The sequence below is a fragment of the Sciurus carolinensis genome, chromosome 8 (assembly GCF_902686445.1).
Source record: "Sciurus carolinensis chromosome 8, mSciCar1.2, whole genome shotgun sequence".
In the NCBI taxonomy this organism is placed as follows: Eukaryota; Metazoa; Chordata; class Mammalia; order Rodentia; family Sciuridae; genus Sciurus; species Sciurus carolinensis.
In genome coordinates this window covers 64,472,528-64,489,970 of record NC_062220.1, presented here as the reverse complement: position 1 = coordinate 64,489,970, position 17,443 = coordinate 64,472,528, and the positions used below count along the sequence as shown (strand labels likewise).

The following is a 17,443-nucleotide window of genomic DNA, read 5'->3' as shown; positions in this document are numbered from 1 at the left end:
TTATGACTAACAGCTTGGTAGCTTTTTGTAAAAATATACACATAAAAATAAAAATAAAAATATTTTCTCGAATAACTATAGCCATTCATTCATGGATGTGTACACATGTTGAGCACTGCACAAATCCTCAAACCTTGGAACCTGATTGGACACCACCACCTTCATTTCCTGTATTTTGTTTTTTAAATCATAGCAACCACTAAACACCCAGCTTGGTAAAGACATGATGTTATCAAAAGGAACATACTATGAACTAATGTTCAAACTATGAGCTTCCTTCAATTAGAAGTCTATATAGTGTCCAATAGATAAAAAGGGTGTGTTATAAAATAGAATGCAAAGCTCAAAAAATGTTTTTATAATAAAAAATATTTTATTTTTTGCTTAAAGGAGAAGGGAATTATAAAGACTCTATCACCAAACTTTCCAATATGACTTCTATTTTCTTTGCTCTTATGGATAACTTTGGTAAGGAGTTTAAAAATCATGGATTAAGTTATTATTGAAAGACAAGACATTTCAATGACAGAATTCTGACCAACCATTCCCCTGAAAAACAAAGAAGTCTTTAAAGGGAATCTGGGAAGTGGACAGACTAGTTAGTAGCCTGGGTAGAAAAGGCAACTTTCACTGCTCACTTGATGAGTAGGGCTTTCCTACCTTCTTTCCCGTACACAGGGCCTTAGAATCTCTTGGTACTCCAAGTGGAATCAGGGACTACATGCCCAGTCCCAGAAAGAGAAGGGGTTCTAAAATTGTAAGAGATAGTCTAATTCCTTCTCTCCTGGATAACCCCTTCAGAAAGCAAGATGAGCTGTAGTTACTGGAGATGAAAACAAATTGCTGTCTCACTGTGTCTCTCTAAGGGTTGAGCTTCATCTCTCAAGTAAATCTGGGGCCTGACCATCCAGGGTGGCCTTAGGTTCACCACCACCCTAGGGTGCATGCGGTCTGGCCCTGGAGAAGTGCTGCTGCCTTAGAAGTAGGGTCATTCATTTCATAATGATATACTGTGCTGATGCCACCCTCCCAACACACAGCTAAATATCTTTCGTCATGATATCTTGGCCAGAGACTCCTTTTACCTGTCCCAAGGTAGGGGCAACCCCTGAGAAGCTTAACATCATCTTTCTGTTGCACTGAATTACCCCAATACCTCGGTAGAGAACAGACCAAAGTGGGAAGAAAATCATTCCAGACCTCGAGGAAACTGTAGAACCCATTTTAGTTACATGGCGTAGAGTTATTGAGAGAAATTAAAATTGCTGGAAACTAACAAAAATTTCTCATTTTAAAACTGAACGTTAAAAGTGAGACTAGGTTAGGCTTAGCTAAGAAAGTATTCAAAGCTTATTTTTGTGACATTTGAAAATTCATCTCTGAAGGTACATTTGAATTTGTGTCTGTCTTAGGTGGTAATGGGAACTGGCATCTCAGCTGGATTTAACTTGAAAGAATCATACAATGTGGATGTCGTTGGAACACTTCCTCTGGGGTAGGAAAATAGTTAACTTTAGGTACTGGGTTACTTGAATAATAAGTGGATCTGTTGTTTCTAACCTCTGCTAGAAGGACTGTTGCAATGGAAAATAATCTTTTCCTTGTTAGGGGTTGGGAGTGGGGGTGGGTGTTAATAAAATGTACCATCTTAACCATTTTTAAATGTACAGTTCAATAATGTTAAGTATATTCATATCATTGTAAAACAGATCTCCAGAGCTTTTCCTTATTGCACATCTGAAATTCTATACTCATTAAATAACTTCCACCTTTTCCATCCCCTAGCCCCACCATTCATCTTTTTTTTTTAACCCCAGATGTCTAGATTTATTTAGTGAATGAGCTATAAAAATGTTTTACTTTTAGTGTTTCCTATTGTTCAAATTAGTAACACTTATATGCTCAAAGTCAATTACGTACATTTCAGAAACATCAAAAAACTTACAAACCAATGATCTGAAATGCACACAGAATAACATAGTTTGTACCTAGCATCCATGGCAACTTGGAAAAGCAAAGTTGGAAACAATGCTAGATTTAGCACCATCTTCAGATATGAGTCAACTCGTGTTTTAAGATATAGCAGCTTTAAAAAAACTGGTTATTTCAGATATCCTTTTATTCAGAGGTATATATCTGATACAGATGTTGTTTTCAGCATAGTCTTTGATAACACTTTAACTGTTTTTTTAGCATCCGTGCAGGGTGTAAAAATCTACTACAAGTGCATTCAAGTAACCTCAAAGATCACGTATGGCAGCCAGTGACTAAGATATCAGAACAGAGCTTCTGTCTGCCTCTAATGATTGTCAATTATGCACTTGACAACAAATACTTCAAACATTCTGGCCTTTCCTGTATTGTAAAACAAGGCAGTCATCCATTCTCCTACTCTTTGTTTGTTTATTGTTTGCTTTTATTTATTTAAAATTTTTTTAAACATGTGTATAGGGTAATAATGTCTATCTCGTGTCCTTCCCTCCCCTCATACCTCTCTGCATAATCCAAAGTTCCTTCATTCTTCCCTACCCACCCCCACTGTGGATCAGCATCTGCTTATCAGAGAAAACATTTGGCCTTTAGTTTTTAGTTTTTGGGGATTGGCTTATTTCACATAACATGATATTCTCTAGTTCATCCATTTATCTGCAAATGCCATAATTTCCTTCTTCTTTAAGGCTGAGTAATATTACATTGTGTATATGTACCACATTTTCTTCATTCATTCGTCTGTTGAAGAGCATCTAGTTTGGTTCCATAGTTTACCTATTGTGAATAGATGTGGCTGCATCACTGTAGTATGCAGATTTTAAGTCCTTTGGGTATAAACCAAGGAGTGAGATAGCTGAGTCAAATGGTGGTTCCATTCCAAGTTTTCTGAGGAAGCTCCATACTGCTTTCCAAAGTGGTTGTGCCAGTCTGCAGTTCTACCAGCAATGTATGAGTGTACCTTTTTACCCACATCCTTACCAACATTGTTACTTATATTCTTGACAATTGCCAATCTGACTGGAGTGAGGTGAAATCTGTGTAGTTTTAATTTGCATTTCTCTAATTGCAAGAGATAATGAACATTTTTTATGTTTGTTGATTGGTCATATTTCTTCTGTTGAAGTATCTGTTCAGTTCCTTAGCCCATTTATTGATCAGGTTATTTGTTTTTTTGGTGTTAAATGTTTTTAGTTCTTTATATATCCTGGAGATTAGTGCTGTATCTGATGTGCATGTGGTAAAGATTTTTTCCCATTCTGTAGCTCTCTCTTCACGTTATTGATTGTTTCCTTTGCTGAGAAGAAGCTTTTTAGTTCGAATCCTTCCCATTTATTGGTTCTTAATTTTATTTCTTGTGCTTTAGAAGTCTTGTTAAGGAAGTCAGGTCCTAAACCAACATGATGAAGATTTGGGCCTACTTTTTCTTCTATTAGGTGCAGGGCCTCTGTTCTAATGCCTAAGTCTTTGATCCACTTCAAGTTGATTTTTGTGCAGGGTGAGAGAGAGAGGTTTAATGTCATTTTGTTACATATGGATTTTCAGTTTTCCCAGCTCCATCTGTTGAAGAGGCTGTCTTTTCTCCAATGAATGTTTTTGGTACCTTTTTCTAGTATGAGATAACTGTATTTATGTGGGTTTTTCTCTGTGTCTTCTGTTCTGTATCATTGGTCTAACTGTCTGTGTTGGTACCAATACCATGCCATTTTTGATACTATTGCTCTATAGTATAGTTTAAGGTCTGATATTGTGATGCCTTCTGCTTCACTCTTCTTGCTAAAGATTGCCTTGGCTATTCTGGGTCTCATAGTTTTCCAAATGAATTTCATGATGGCTTTTTCTAGTTCTATGAAGAATATCACTGGGATTTTAATAGGAATTGCATTGAATCTGTATAACACTTTTGGTAGTATGGCCTTTTTGACAATATTAGTTCTGCCTATTGAAGAGCTTTGGAGATCTTTCCATCTTCTAAGGTCTTCTTCAATTTCTTTCTTTAGTGTTCTGTAGTTTTCATTGTAGAGGTTTTCACCTCTTATGTTAGATTGATTCCCAAGTATTTTATTTTGGTTGAGGCTATTGTGTCCACCATTCATCTTTCTAGTTCAATGAATTTGACCACTCTAGGTACCTCATGTTAGTGAAATCATACAGTATTTGGTTTTTGTTTGTTTGTTTGTTTTCACTTAGCATGATGTCCTCAGGGTTTATTCATGTTGTGGCACATAACAATATTTTCTTCCTTTTTTAAAGCTGAATAATATTCCACTGTATGTATACTGTGTTTGTTTCTCCATTCATCCATTGGTGAGCATTTGTGTTGCTTCTACCATTCGGCTATTGTAAATAGTACTTGCTATGAACATTGATACATAAATATGTCTTTGAGATTCTGTTCTCTATTCTTTTGGGTATATACCCCAAAGTGGAGTTACTGGGTAATATGATAGTTTTATTTTTATATTTTTGAGGAAACCACATACCGCTTTCCATAGCAATTGCACCATTTTACAATCCCACCAACAGTGGGAAATGATTTTTCTTTTTACTTTTGTTTTCCTTGAGAGTTTTTAAAACATTTCCTTGAGTGACACAGGAATTAAGAACAAAAGACCTAACTCATACTTGTCACCTATCCTCTCAATACCTCAGTGTCCCTGCCTTCCAGGATGGACATGGTACTCCCTACTTCTCCCGGGGCACCTGTGAGAGGGCAGGAGACCATGCTCAGAGCCCATGCAGCCCTGACCTGCACAGTGCACATTCAAGACAGTCTAACTGGAAGTTCTGAGATCTGCTATTGCTGTGGGTTTTCTAGTTTCAAATCATATGCTGCTTACTTCTGTGTTTCATCTATATTACCTATTCTACATTTTTAACATTGGTTAATCTTTCTGTATTTGAAGGAGCAAGAATGACTACCACCTCTGCTCATCCCACTTTGACCCTCTCTGAATCTCTAGGTGTGTCCCTGTCTTTCTATTTCTATTTCTCTTTCTCTCTTCCCAACCAACAGTCAGGCATTTGCTCAGATGTTGGACATTGAGGAAATCTCCCATGTTCCATCGTGCCTTGCCTTCCAGTCCTGTCTGATCTCCTGGGAAGCAGAGGGAGCAAAGGATGTTCTTTAAGCCAAAGCTCATCCCGTAGAACAAGTGTTGAAGGAGGAAGATTGCACTCTACCTGTAAACTTCACAATAATAAATCAGTGAACATGTCTCTTATATTGATTCAGAGTAAAGCTATGGCACAGTAATAATGCCTTGCTTTTCAACCTTGACTTATAATTTATAAAATATTTGTATATCTGCCATCTCAGTTGATACAGCAACTCTATTGACAAGATGCATTATTATCCCTATTTTACAGAAAAGTTCATTTATTCTTATCCATTGAACATCTGTTTATTGAAAGCTTGTTATGTACCAGGCAATTAAAGAGAAAAACAGACACACAAGCTAAAAGTTCTTGCTTTTGTGGAGCTTATATTCTAAGGGATATAGACAATCCATCAATAGGCAAAAAATGGGAAATGCTTTGAAAACAAGAGAAGTCAAGTAAGGCATAGGAGGAACTGGGGTTACTGTTTTAAGGGCCAGGGAAGTGATATTTGAGAGACACAAATGAGCTTTAGTGACTCTGGGAGTCCCAACCTGGACCTAGAACTTGGTCTGCTGATGTCCATATTTCCATTACCTCACACCTGGATCTATAACACAGTCAGTCACTGATAAACACTTGTCTTTGATTAGATCAAATAGATAACCCTATTCACTTTCCCATTACAAATAATTAGATTAAATGCAAAATTTTTACACTTTGAATTTTCCTTCTAAAAATATACTTTAAAATTTGTCACCATAATTTCCACTTAATGCCTGCCTTTCCCTGTTGTACTATATCCAGGTATATTGCTTTCATTTTATATGTGAGAGCTAAACTTTAAACACAAACAAACAAAAACATTTTACCATTCTGGAACTTGATTACCCAGAAACTTTGTCCTTCTGGAACTTTGCCCCAAACAGACAGGTAACAAATACTCATCTACCTGCACGTCTGCAAACAATCATACTCTTCCTCTTACTTGTGAGTCTTACTGCTACTTTATAACAAACCACCCCGAAATAGTGTCTTAAAATGACAGTCATTAATTTGCTCATGATTCTTCTGTATAGGATGGGATCTATAGAGGTGCTGGAGGATCCAAGAGAGCTTCATTTACATGTTTCTTGCCTCAGTTGAAGTGGAGACCATCTGGGGGCTGACTCTTCTCTCCACATGGTGTCCCCAGCAGGGTAGCCAGACCTGTTTACATGGTGCTCAGGGTAACAACAAAGAAGAGCAGAGAATTTGCCAAGCCTCTCTAGGCACTCATGTGGCATCTCTTTTACCACATTCTGTTGGACAGAGCAAAGCAGAAGGCCCGCTTAGGTTCAGCAAGAAGGCAAATGGATTCCACGTCTAGATGGGAAAAGCTGCCAGCACTTACCAGAATGAGAGGAATGGTACACATTCCTAAGCCAAACACACTTTAGGGCCCAGAACGTGGCAACTGACTCTTAAGATCCCAGTCATGGGAATGGACCTGCTGGGGTTTACTTTCCTGAACTCATTCCAAAACACATCCATTTCTTACATTTTTATTCCTTAGGCCCAAACCTGCCACTAGGCCTTCCCTCTGGTGAACACTTGTGTGGCAAAGGGCAGGAAAAAGACAACTAATTTGATATTCAGGCCCCCAGCATTTGACTTTCTACTCCCTCTTGGGAAAATCACTTAACATCTAAAAATATCCTTCTTTTTATCCTATTAGGATAATAGTGGTACCTCTTGAACAGGACTGTTGTGACTGTTTGATATAAGTGAGATGACTTATATCAAACATGTAGTATGTGATCTAGCCTTAACAGATATTAGTTCCTTTCCCTTCCTCCCCTGCCTTTTCTTACACAAGAATTTGAAATGTCCCTTCTATCACTGTGCATAGCATGGTGAGAGAAATAGATAGAGACAGGCTCTTCCTGGTTTTGTTGTAACTAGCAGAACTGTTTAGTCTTGGACAAGATGCTTAATTAACCTCACTATGCCTCATTTTTCCCACTTGTGTAAAATCAAGATTATAATGATACCTCACAGAGTGCATAAAGGGAGCACTTAATAAATAGTTGTTTTATAATAATAATATTATTGTGTCTCCATTAAGTGATTGTTATTTAGCAGGATGTCTTAGAAAATCCCTGTTGCTCCTTCCATTTTAGGGAATCCTTATCCTGTTTCATTGAGACAAGTGTCCCAAAATACACGAATGGACCAAAGTCGGGTTCCCATTGTGGGGTGCAGGAGTTTTCCACTTTTGGCTCCTCCAGATTCCCAGGATTCCTAGACGAGATCCAAGGAGTATAACTGGCTCCTGCTCCTTTCCCATGTTAGAACTGAAGGGACAATGACATGGCAAGAGTTAACAGACTTAGGAGTCCTTACCTTGAATAACAGCAAGAGGAATGAATCATGTTACAATGACAGTAATTCTCCTCTGAGGTAGTCCTTGTCCCTCCAACATCCTCCCCACCTCAAGACTGGTTTAAATGTCTTAAACTGAGTGCTTTGCTGACCCTCTCTTCTTCCTTTTTCTGTGTCTTATTTACACCTACCAACAGGGTGCCATGTGGTATGAGGTTACTCCTTTATAAATAAAAAAACAGCCTCTGATCTCTGCTGATAATCCATTCAGGTAGTGCACTGGCACTCTACAGTTTGGGCTTGGAAAGAACCTCTCTCTGTCAAGTAGGGCCCTCTGTTTTGCCAACCCAGAGTAGACAAGTACCCGAGCCTCGATGACCTCATTGTAGACACTGCCCCTCTCTAGTGCTCCCCTCCAGTCATGTTCTTGTTTCCCAGTGGTTTCCTGGTGATCAAAGCACTTGAGTTAAAGTCAGCTTGGCTTTTCAGGCTACTACCTCCAGCCAATCCAGACACCAGCCTCTTCCACCTCGTGTATGTGGATGCCATTGCCATAGCCATCGTTGGATTTTCAGTGACCATCTCAATGGCCAAGACCTTGGCAAATAAACATGGCTACCAGGTCGATGGCAATCAGGTAAAGATCATCATTTCCTGCGGACGTTTCACAGTGGTATGCAATCATCATGCTCTGTCCTGGAAGGCAAATGAACTAGATTTCTATCTTGGTAGAAAAACCTTTATTTTGTTAATGGATGTATTTGAACCATGTGTTTCTTAAACGCTATGATTATTTATGAGCATTAGATATCCAAACCTTGAAGTACAGAGCCCTCCCTCAGCTCATGGACCGGGGTTCAGCTACAAAGGTGACACGAGGTTTGCCATACTCCAAGTCATCCCTGTGTGGGCTTTAAGCCCACAACCTGGGAGTTAAATATGTCTCCAGAACCATTTTCACTCCAAAGGAAGGTTTATATTTGTTCATTAAACTTTAGGCGTATGATTAATCATCCAAACTCCATAGTATTCTCTTTGATGCCTTCTTTTTTAACATAGCTACTTTTGAGGTCTGTAATCCAAACACCATGAGCTATCTTGACCCGACAGTGTCTCCTTTAGCACCTTATATATTTCTAAGGGGAGACCAGATGCCCCCAGTCACATGAGATGCTTTCATCAAACTAGAAATACCTACAGTGGTTCAAGAGCAGAACTCACTGGTCCTAGGAAGACACTGGCATGTACTTGTTGATGAGAAATAACCCAGTATCAAAATGATGCCAGTAATCATACATCAAGAACTTTCTCTTAACAAATGTATTTTCTCCCTTTTACTGAAATTTCCTTTTAAAGTATTATCTGTATAGAGTATGTTTGGGAAGAAGGAGGGGGTGGGGATCACAGAAATTATAATAACTCAAAGTGTTTTTGTCCTATCATAAAATATACCACAATTCCTATTGTGAACTAAACAAATTATTGTATCTGAAGAGAAAATGAAAAGACAGGCTATACTGCTGAATGTTTGCTAAATGAACTAACATGTCCCCCCACCCCCGAAAAATGACCTTCTCTTTTGTGTTTTTGCTTCCACATGAAAAAGGAGCTCATTGCCCTGGGACTATGCAATTCCATTGGCTCACTTTTCCAGACCTTTTCAATCTCTTGCTCCTTGTCTCGAAGCCTTGTTCAGGAGGGAACCGGAGGGAAGACACAGGTGGGTATACAACAGGCCTCTAAGAACTCATGTTTGGGATGGTAATTAAATGTTAATCTCTTGATTCACTTCTGAATCCAAACAAAGCTACTCTGCCTGCAGACCCATGCTCCAGTGAGCAGTGTAGTGAATCAGAGAAAGGCAATGATTGGTTGAAGCAAATCACAAAAACTGAATCTATAAAAAGAGGTATATTCTCCAATTAAATCGGAAAGTTATATACTGCTCCCTTGGCTACCAGTAAACCTCAAAGTTCAGACATGGAACATTGTCATTAAAATCTGAGACTAAGTGTGTGCAAGATGCCAGCACCATCCAAAAGAACTTTCTGCAGTGATAGAAATGTTCAATTATTTGCACCATCCAATGCAGCAACCCCTAGCAACTTGAAAAGTGGCTAGTAGAACCAAGACCTAATTTTTAAAATTTTATTTGATTTTAAGTTTAAAAAAATTAAGTAGCCACAGGTAGCTAGTGGCTACTGTATTGAATATAATCACTTATTTGGACTCTTCTGTTCCTGGTCAGTCTCAGGTTGGTACCAGACATCTTTCTCCCACCTCTTACAAGAACTTTTCAGTAAGAATATTTAAGTATTCCATTTCTGCTGAAAAGCTATAAGAAGAATCACAACTTCAAAGAGGAAACAGGGTAGGGTTATAGGTTTATATAATGGTTTGGATGCCTTATTTTAACCTATATTTTCTTGATTTTCCCACAGTGATGTAGAAAGAATAAGACCAACCTATCCCCTGCCTTTTATTCTTGTTTCCTAAAAGTCCCTTTCTGTGCCTTCTCTCATTCAGCTTGCAGGTTGTCTGGCCTCATTAATGATTCTGCTGGTCATATTAGCCACTGGATTCCTCTTTGAATCATTACCCCAGGTTTGTAGTGTGGTCTTGGTGTGAGGTTTTTCCATGTGTAGAGATCTTGCTACTTTGTCTTAAGTTTTTGTGGCTGGTAAGGGTTTTTACTGTAATCATAGCAGAAAGGAATGAGAAGAGCCATGGCTAGAAGCAAGAGCCTGCTCTATAATCAACTTGCAGTTGGGACCTTGAGAAAGCCATCTCAACTCCTGTTGGTCTCAGTTCACTTATCTGCAAACTGGGATTGAACTGGGAAGTCTCCAAGGTCCTTCTCTCATTGACCTTCTATGACTTTATACTTTCATTAAAAATCTGAGGTGACCTATACTTGTAAGAAATTTATGTGTTGATTTATTTAATCTAGGAGAGGTCAGAAACGATGTAAAGAAAATCTTAAATAGGAAGACCATGGGTGAAATCCTTGAGTTAATTAAACCTTGTTTAATTCCGAACCTCTTGACTACCATATAGGATATAAACCTGGTTTTCCAGGCACATTTTAGATAACCATGTGCTAAGTACCCAGGTGTCCATGGCTCCAAAGCTACCATCAGCACCATGTAGGAAATCAGTGGGGAGAAGACGTGGGGGGCCGGGGGCAGCAGGTGGACAGTGAGGACCCAGCAGCAGGGCTCTGTGGACACAAGAAGAGAGGCATGGATGGATGTGCTGTGTTTCAGGCTGTGCTGTCGGCCATTGTGATCGTCAATCTGAAAGGGATGTTTATGCAGTTCTCAGATCTCCCCTTTTTCTGGAGAACCAGCAAGATAGAGCTGGTAAGTAAAGGAGATGCTTAGGTTAATATGTCATAGCAGCAACTATTACTAAAGTTCATCAAAATGTGGGAAAGATGTTAATGTGGTTAGTTATGGGCAGTACCCAGGTAGGCAAGATGAACAAAACTCATGGATGTTTAATTCTTCTGGAATTTTTAACATGATTCCCCATAAAGCTTTCTGACTTCTATTTAGACTATCTGGCTCACCACATTCGTGTCCTCCTTGTTCCTGGGATTGGACTACGGCTTGATCACTGCAGTGATCATTGCTTTGCTGACTGTGATTTACAGAACACAGAGGTGAGTGCCCAGACTGAAGTGGGGGTGAATGTCCTGACTGAGATTCCTATGTCGACTTAAAGTACAGGCTGAATTTGAATTGGTGGAAGTGGGTTTAGCATGTTTGAGGTCCTGGGTTCCATCATTAGCATAGGAAGGAAGGAAGGAATCCCATGTAATAACACTGTTGCCAATTTTTATCTAAAAGAAGTTTTCCCTATTTTTATTAAAAATATTATTAGTACATATAGGAATTCTTTGCCCCAGAACTTTGGTCGTCATCATGGTTTAAAAACATCTAGGGGGGTTTGGGTGCATAGCTCAGTGGTAGAATGTTTGCTTAGCATGCACAAGGCCCTGGTTTCAATTCCCATCACCAAAAAAAATTTTTTTAAAATCTGTGTCCTTTAACTAGCTACAGTCTACAAGTTGAGAGTATGCTGTTGTTTGTTTTCTTTAATGAACAGAATTTTATGGTTTCCTATAAATTTTAAGGTTGGGTAAGTTTTTTTTTTTAGGAGTTTAATTCTCTTTATCCCTAGTTAATTGAGTAGGTTTGAATTTGTATGTTTTGTTCTTTGTTGGTGGATCTTGCTGGGTTTTTGAAGGGCGGAGTTTGGGAGACCAGTTCTCAGGATACTTGGTGACTCAGCTGGCTTCAGTTCTGTGATTAGGGAACTCTTCCAGGAGATGGCTAGAGATACATTGGCTTTGGCTTGTTCAAATACTCAAGTTTCCTTCAGAGTGCACATAGTCACAAGACAACCAAATTGTTCTGATCATTCAGCAAATAACTCTAATGGCCTCTTCCATGCTAAAACTACATGTATTAAATGTGTAACAGGGGTTTACTTTCTGCCCCCAAAGAGCTTACAGCTTAGTTTGTGTTATAAAACATATTAAAATAATTATAAACTTCATCGAGTAGCTATTTGCTGAGGGTCTACTGTGTTTCCAGGGACATAGTAACCTTTCAGGATTTCAGGATATTGCAGTAAATAAGACATGGTCCTGCCCTTCAAAAAGGTTGCATTCTCCTAAGGATCACAGACCACAGTAACAGTGATGATGTTAATAATGACAATGAAGTAATGGCAGTACTGTGCAAAGATGAATGCTTTATGTCATTTCATCCTTACAATCTGACGACTATTAATACCCTCATTTCACAGACGTGGACACTGATTCCTAAAGTGATTGGATAACTTTATCAAGATCACAGTATGTGGTGGGATCATGACTTAAACTTTCATTTTTGTGAATCCAGAAGCTGATTCTTAATCAGTGTTTTGTTTATGGAAAGAGACTTCCTTACTCCTGTTTTCAGTAAGGACATAGTCAGGACTTGGCCTTTGCTAGGAGCAGTAGGATTTAGACCCACAGAAATGGAGTACCAGGGCACTCCAGGTGGTCAGAAGTCCCATTCCTCCTCTGCCTGCTGAACTCCTCATCCTTTGAGGCCCAGCTCCCCTAGCTAGGGGGATCTCTACTTCCCCCTGTGGACCCACAACCGCACTTCATGTGAGGACGGAATGGCACTGAGAATATGTAAGGAGCCCTTCCACAAGGCGCCTTGTATGGATCATGTATTTCTGAATGCGCTAGCAAATCCACGCTGTCATGTCTAAGCACACACTGCCCCTCCGCACAGTAGGCTTTAACATGCTCTCCATTCCAGTCCAAGCTACAAAGTCCTGGGACAGCTTCCTGACACTGACGTGTATATCGACATAGACGCATATGAGGAGGTAGGACCTTTTAAAAAACATTTTTAAAAATTGTAAGAGTGTGATGTGACTGGCTAAGCAGTATTTTTGCCCAGGACAAAACCAGGGATGAAGGGGAGGGAGATATAGTGGTCAAAGTGAAAATCCCAAGCTTTAACTTACTGTCAGGATTCAGTTTTATAGTTTATACCGTGCATTAATGACTCAGCTTCCTAACACTTACATTTCCTCACTTTTGATGAGGCTAAACATATATTACTTGGATTAAAGTATACATTTACAAAATGGGAAAGTGGGAGAATGGTTTATATGTGTATGACTTTCTTTTGATAGTTTTAAACTGATGTTAAAATACTAATTTTAACTGTGTAAAATCTAGGGCTCTGGAATTCTCCCATTTCATTTTTAATGAGTAAAAGTATGACTTCAAGTTCCCTTGATTATGAAGGTTATTTTCTCTAGTGGAACCTCAAAAACATTTTTAAAACAATCTTTTAAAACTATTTTTTTTCCTGCTTGGGAAGAAATTCTCAGACTTACTATAACAGTATTAAGAAATAATCCTGGTGTTAGGGTTGCTCTTTTTTTCCTCATTCCAGAAAATTATGTGGTGAATTACTCATTTCCAAACTGCATCTAGACTTCCTCCTTGAGGCTTCTCTGTAAAACAGACCATCTATGTTACCTGTGTCCACATTGGTTCCTTCCCGCAGTGTGTGGTTCATACCAGTGCCAACCTCTGTTCCCTTTGTGAAACTGCTTCTCCCCATCTGGCTGCAATTCCCCCTCCTATCCATTTTCTTTTCTCTTTTTGAATGATTTTCAGTTCCTTCTTTGTTTGTGTGTTTAATGGTAAAAATGAGACAAAGACAGATTGCAAGAGAAATGAGAAGATGAACATTTTTAAAGACTTAAAAGAAGGGCATGGAAGCACATACCTATGGTCCCAGATACTCAGGAGGCTGAGGCAAGCAGATTGCTTGAGCCCAGGAATTAGAGACCAGCCTGGGCAACATAGAGACCCTGCCTCAAAATTTTTTTCTTCCTTTTTTTTTTTTTTAACGTGATTCCTAATTTGATAGATTTTTTTTTTATTGTAAACAAATGGGATACATGTTGTTTCTCTATTTGTACATGGAGTCAAGGCATACCATTTGTGTAATCATAAATTTACATAGGGTAATGTTGTTTGATTCATTCTGTTATTTTTTTCCCTTCCCCCCACCCCTCCCACCCCTCTTTTCTTCCTTTTATTTATTGTTTTTAAATTGTTGCATTATAGTTATACGAAAAAGGAGAGATGGGAAAGGGAAGTATTGAGGATTAAAATGGAGCAAATAATGTTATATTCATCTATGAATATATCAAAATGAACACCACTATTATGTGTAACTAAAATGCACTAATAAAAATATTTTTTTAAAAACCTTTTTTCTCAGCCTGATTTGATACATTTTATCCACACACACTTAAGAGGGCCATTCCCAGCGTCTCTATTCATTTTTGTATTGGAGGAGGCAGACAATTGCAGTTTTGATTCTGAAATATATCCAGGTGTTAAATTCACTAATATTTTATTTCTCAGGTGAAAGAAATTCCTGGAATTAAAATATTCCAAATAAATGCCCCCATTTACTATGCAAATAGTGACTTATATAGCAACGCATTAAAAAGAAAGGTGAGTCACAAGAAATTAGAGTGATCCTTTCTGGGGAGGGGATGTGTGGATTGGCAGGAATGGGAGGTCACTTAAATGTCCCAGTGTATAATATTAGACTATTTTCTCCTCTACCTCCCCTCCCTTTTAAACTGTGGCAAAATATACATAACATAAAATATACCACAATAAGCATTTTCAAGTGTACAACCCAGTGGGTACATTCACATTGTTGTGCAACCATTACCAGTATTCATTCTCTCTAGTCATATGTATATGTTACATTTTGGGAAAACATTTAACAAAAGAAAGTGAAAACAATAGTCTTAGATTTCTTATTTTGGGGATCATGTGAGTTCCTTTGGTCTTGACTGAAACTCAACCCTATCCTGCCCATCAACACATGAAACTAGTTATCTTGAATAAAGACTAAGAAAGGCTACTAATGTTTTCTTAGGGAGTAGCTCAGGACATCTGAGGGAGAGATAGAATAAGAGTTGAGGTGATACACTATATACCTGTATGATTACAAACTGGGGTGACGCTGCACCACGTACAGCCAGAGGATTGAGAAATTGTGCTCCTTTGGTGTACAGTGTGTCAAAATGCATTCCTTTGTCATGTATAACTAATTAGAACAAATTTAAAAAAAAAAGAAATCATGATGACCTTGCTGTAAACCCCAAGAAAGACATATTTTTCTCTATTATATTTAATTACTAATCAAAATATTATCATTGTAAAAATAAAATAGGAATGTCAGATGTGAACTGAGATACTAAATTGTTGATTTTTAAACAAATTAATTATGTGATCTGGACTAAATTATTGGTTTCAAAAATCCCAAATATTTAACTTGATGTAACTAATATGTGCATTTAACTTTTAAGCAGTTATTCCAAAGTATTAAAAATCTTCACTATTCTAAAAAAAAAAAAAAAAGAGTTGGAGTGATAATCGGTCATAGAAATGAGTTAAATGGGGGAGATTGGAAGAATGATAACATGTGGTAAGTCTCTGGGAGCCTTGAAGTGATTCGCTTGTATTGCTCTTCTTAAAGACTGGAGTGAACCCAGCAGTCATAATGGGAGCAAGAAGAAAGGCCATGAGGAAGTATGCCAAGGAAGTTGGGAATGCAAACATGGCCAATGCAACTGTGATCAAAGCGGTGAGTGCTTTTCATTGTCATTTTCCCTTTTCTCTTGATCCGCAGTGTTCTCCCATTTTTTCTTATGGTTGAAGTCTATACACAGCATGAAGTCACTAAAATAGAAAAACTTAGAAATCATCTAAGGATCTCATGTACTAAAACTATGAATTAGGCCAGTTTGAAGATGTGTCTGCAATAAGGAGTAAAAATATTGTTTGCAAAGTTAAGAATCTCACAGTACCTTAATAAATTTTACCATTCATATTTTGTCACAGATTTATTTAGCTGATAGTAAAGAAGTTCAAAGGTTTTTGCTGTTCAGGCTGATGGTAATTTGTGACTTGTCATGCTGAAGTTAATGGAACTTTATTTTAGAAGTGAGGGAAATGAAGAGGATGACCAAGGAGTGTAGATTTTATTGAACCAATAAAAAAAAGGAAGAGATGAAAAGAAACTGAATTAAAACTAAGTATTATGTACACACCCCTTTTTGTCATTTTGAGGCTGGAATGATAAATATTTTAGAAGGGATCTTACATAATCTATGACTTGAGAATATAAGGGCTTATTTTCCATTATAATTCTTTCTCACAACCAAAAATGTGAGTTGTTCATAGAATTCTGGGTTGGTTTCACTTTTGACATAGGATGCAGAAGTAGATGGAGAAGATGGAACCAAGCCTGAAGAAGAGGATGATGAAGTAAAATATCCCCCAATAGTCACCAAAAACACTTTTCCTGAAGAATTGCAGAGATTTATGCCACCAGGGGATAATGTTCACACCATCATCCTGGATTTTACTCAAGTCAATTTTATCGATTCTGTGGGAGTGAAAACTCTGGCAGGGGTGAGCATCGCCTTAACCACGTCATTTCTATATGTCCACTGTCTCTATCAGCCACATCAGAAAACTGATGAGAGTCCCTTTTCAGCTCTTAAAATTCTTTTTGTTGTTTTTTCAACTTCTGGTTATGGAAAATAAACATACAAAAGTGAAAACTGGATGTGGAGGTACACACCTGCAATCCCAGCTGCTCTGGAAGCTGAAGCAGGAGGATTGCAAGTTCAAAGCCAGCTTCAGCAAAAGGGAGGCGCTAAGCAACTCAGTGAGATCCTGTCTCTAAACTACAAAATAGTACTGGGGATGTGGCTCAGGGGTTGAGTGCCCTGGAGTTCAATCCCCGGTACCAAAAAATAAATAAAATAAAATAAAGAGCACAATATAATGAATCCCCATCACTCTGCTTCAACAGTTAACAGTTTGACCAATCTGATTTCATTTATACCTGACACCCACTTTCTGTTCTCTCATTTTGAAGCACAACTGAGTTATCACATCATCTGTAAATATTTCAGTATCTATCTCTTTCTAAAAAAAATCATTACCATAATACATTTATTACACCTAAGTAAAACAATATTTTTGGTACAAAAAGAAATACAGAATTACTTTTAAGTGATTAGCTCAATAAGGCATAAATATTGAAGCTAAGTAGCTCAAAGAGTGAATTAGTGTCTCGTAGCCCTTAAATATTGATAGAAAATTACTTGCATCTGGCACAGAGTCAAGAGAAACTAATCTTTATTTCAACATTATTACAGATTGTAAAAGAATATGGAGACGTCGGTATTTATGTGTATTTAGCAGGATGCAGTGGTGAGTATACCTTTAGGAAGGGGAAATGTTTTAACATTTTAGTTTTCTTTAAGAACTGCCTTTACAATTTTTCCTGTAATTTAATTTTTTTTATAAAAATGAAAATCATTCTTTTCAAAAGTCACTGTAAAGCCAGCTTTGAAATTAGTCACAGGC

The 17,443-nt window shown here is 38.0% G+C and overlaps 1 protein-coding gene across 1 annotated transcript in view; it reads left to right on the top strand.

Annotated features, from left to right (window-relative positions):
• The window catches only part of Slc26a5 (solute carrier family 26 member 5), a 52,558-nt gene that overhangs the window by 34,028 nt on the left and 1,087 nt on the right, over positions 1–17,443 (top strand). Inside the window, exons 9-19 of the mRNA XM_047561193.1 lie at positions 1,413–1,495; positions 7,942–8,089; positions 9,059–9,172; positions 9,979–10,056; positions 10,719–10,814; positions 11,010–11,116; positions 12,774–12,843; positions 14,408–14,500; positions 15,540–15,647; positions 16,277–16,477; positions 17,233–17,287. Of these exons, the coding sequence (XP_047417149.1) occupies positions 1,413–1,495; positions 7,942–8,089; positions 9,059–9,172; positions 9,979–10,056; positions 10,719–10,814; positions 11,010–11,116; positions 12,774–12,843; positions 14,408–14,500; positions 15,540–15,647; positions 16,277–16,477; positions 17,233–17,287 (1,153 nt within the window). The remainder of the gene's footprint in view (positions 1–1,412; positions 1,496–7,941; positions 8,090–9,058; positions 9,173–9,978; positions 10,057–10,718; positions 10,815–11,009; positions 11,117–12,773; positions 12,844–14,407; positions 14,501–15,539; positions 15,648–16,276; positions 16,478–17,232; positions 17,288–17,443) is intronic.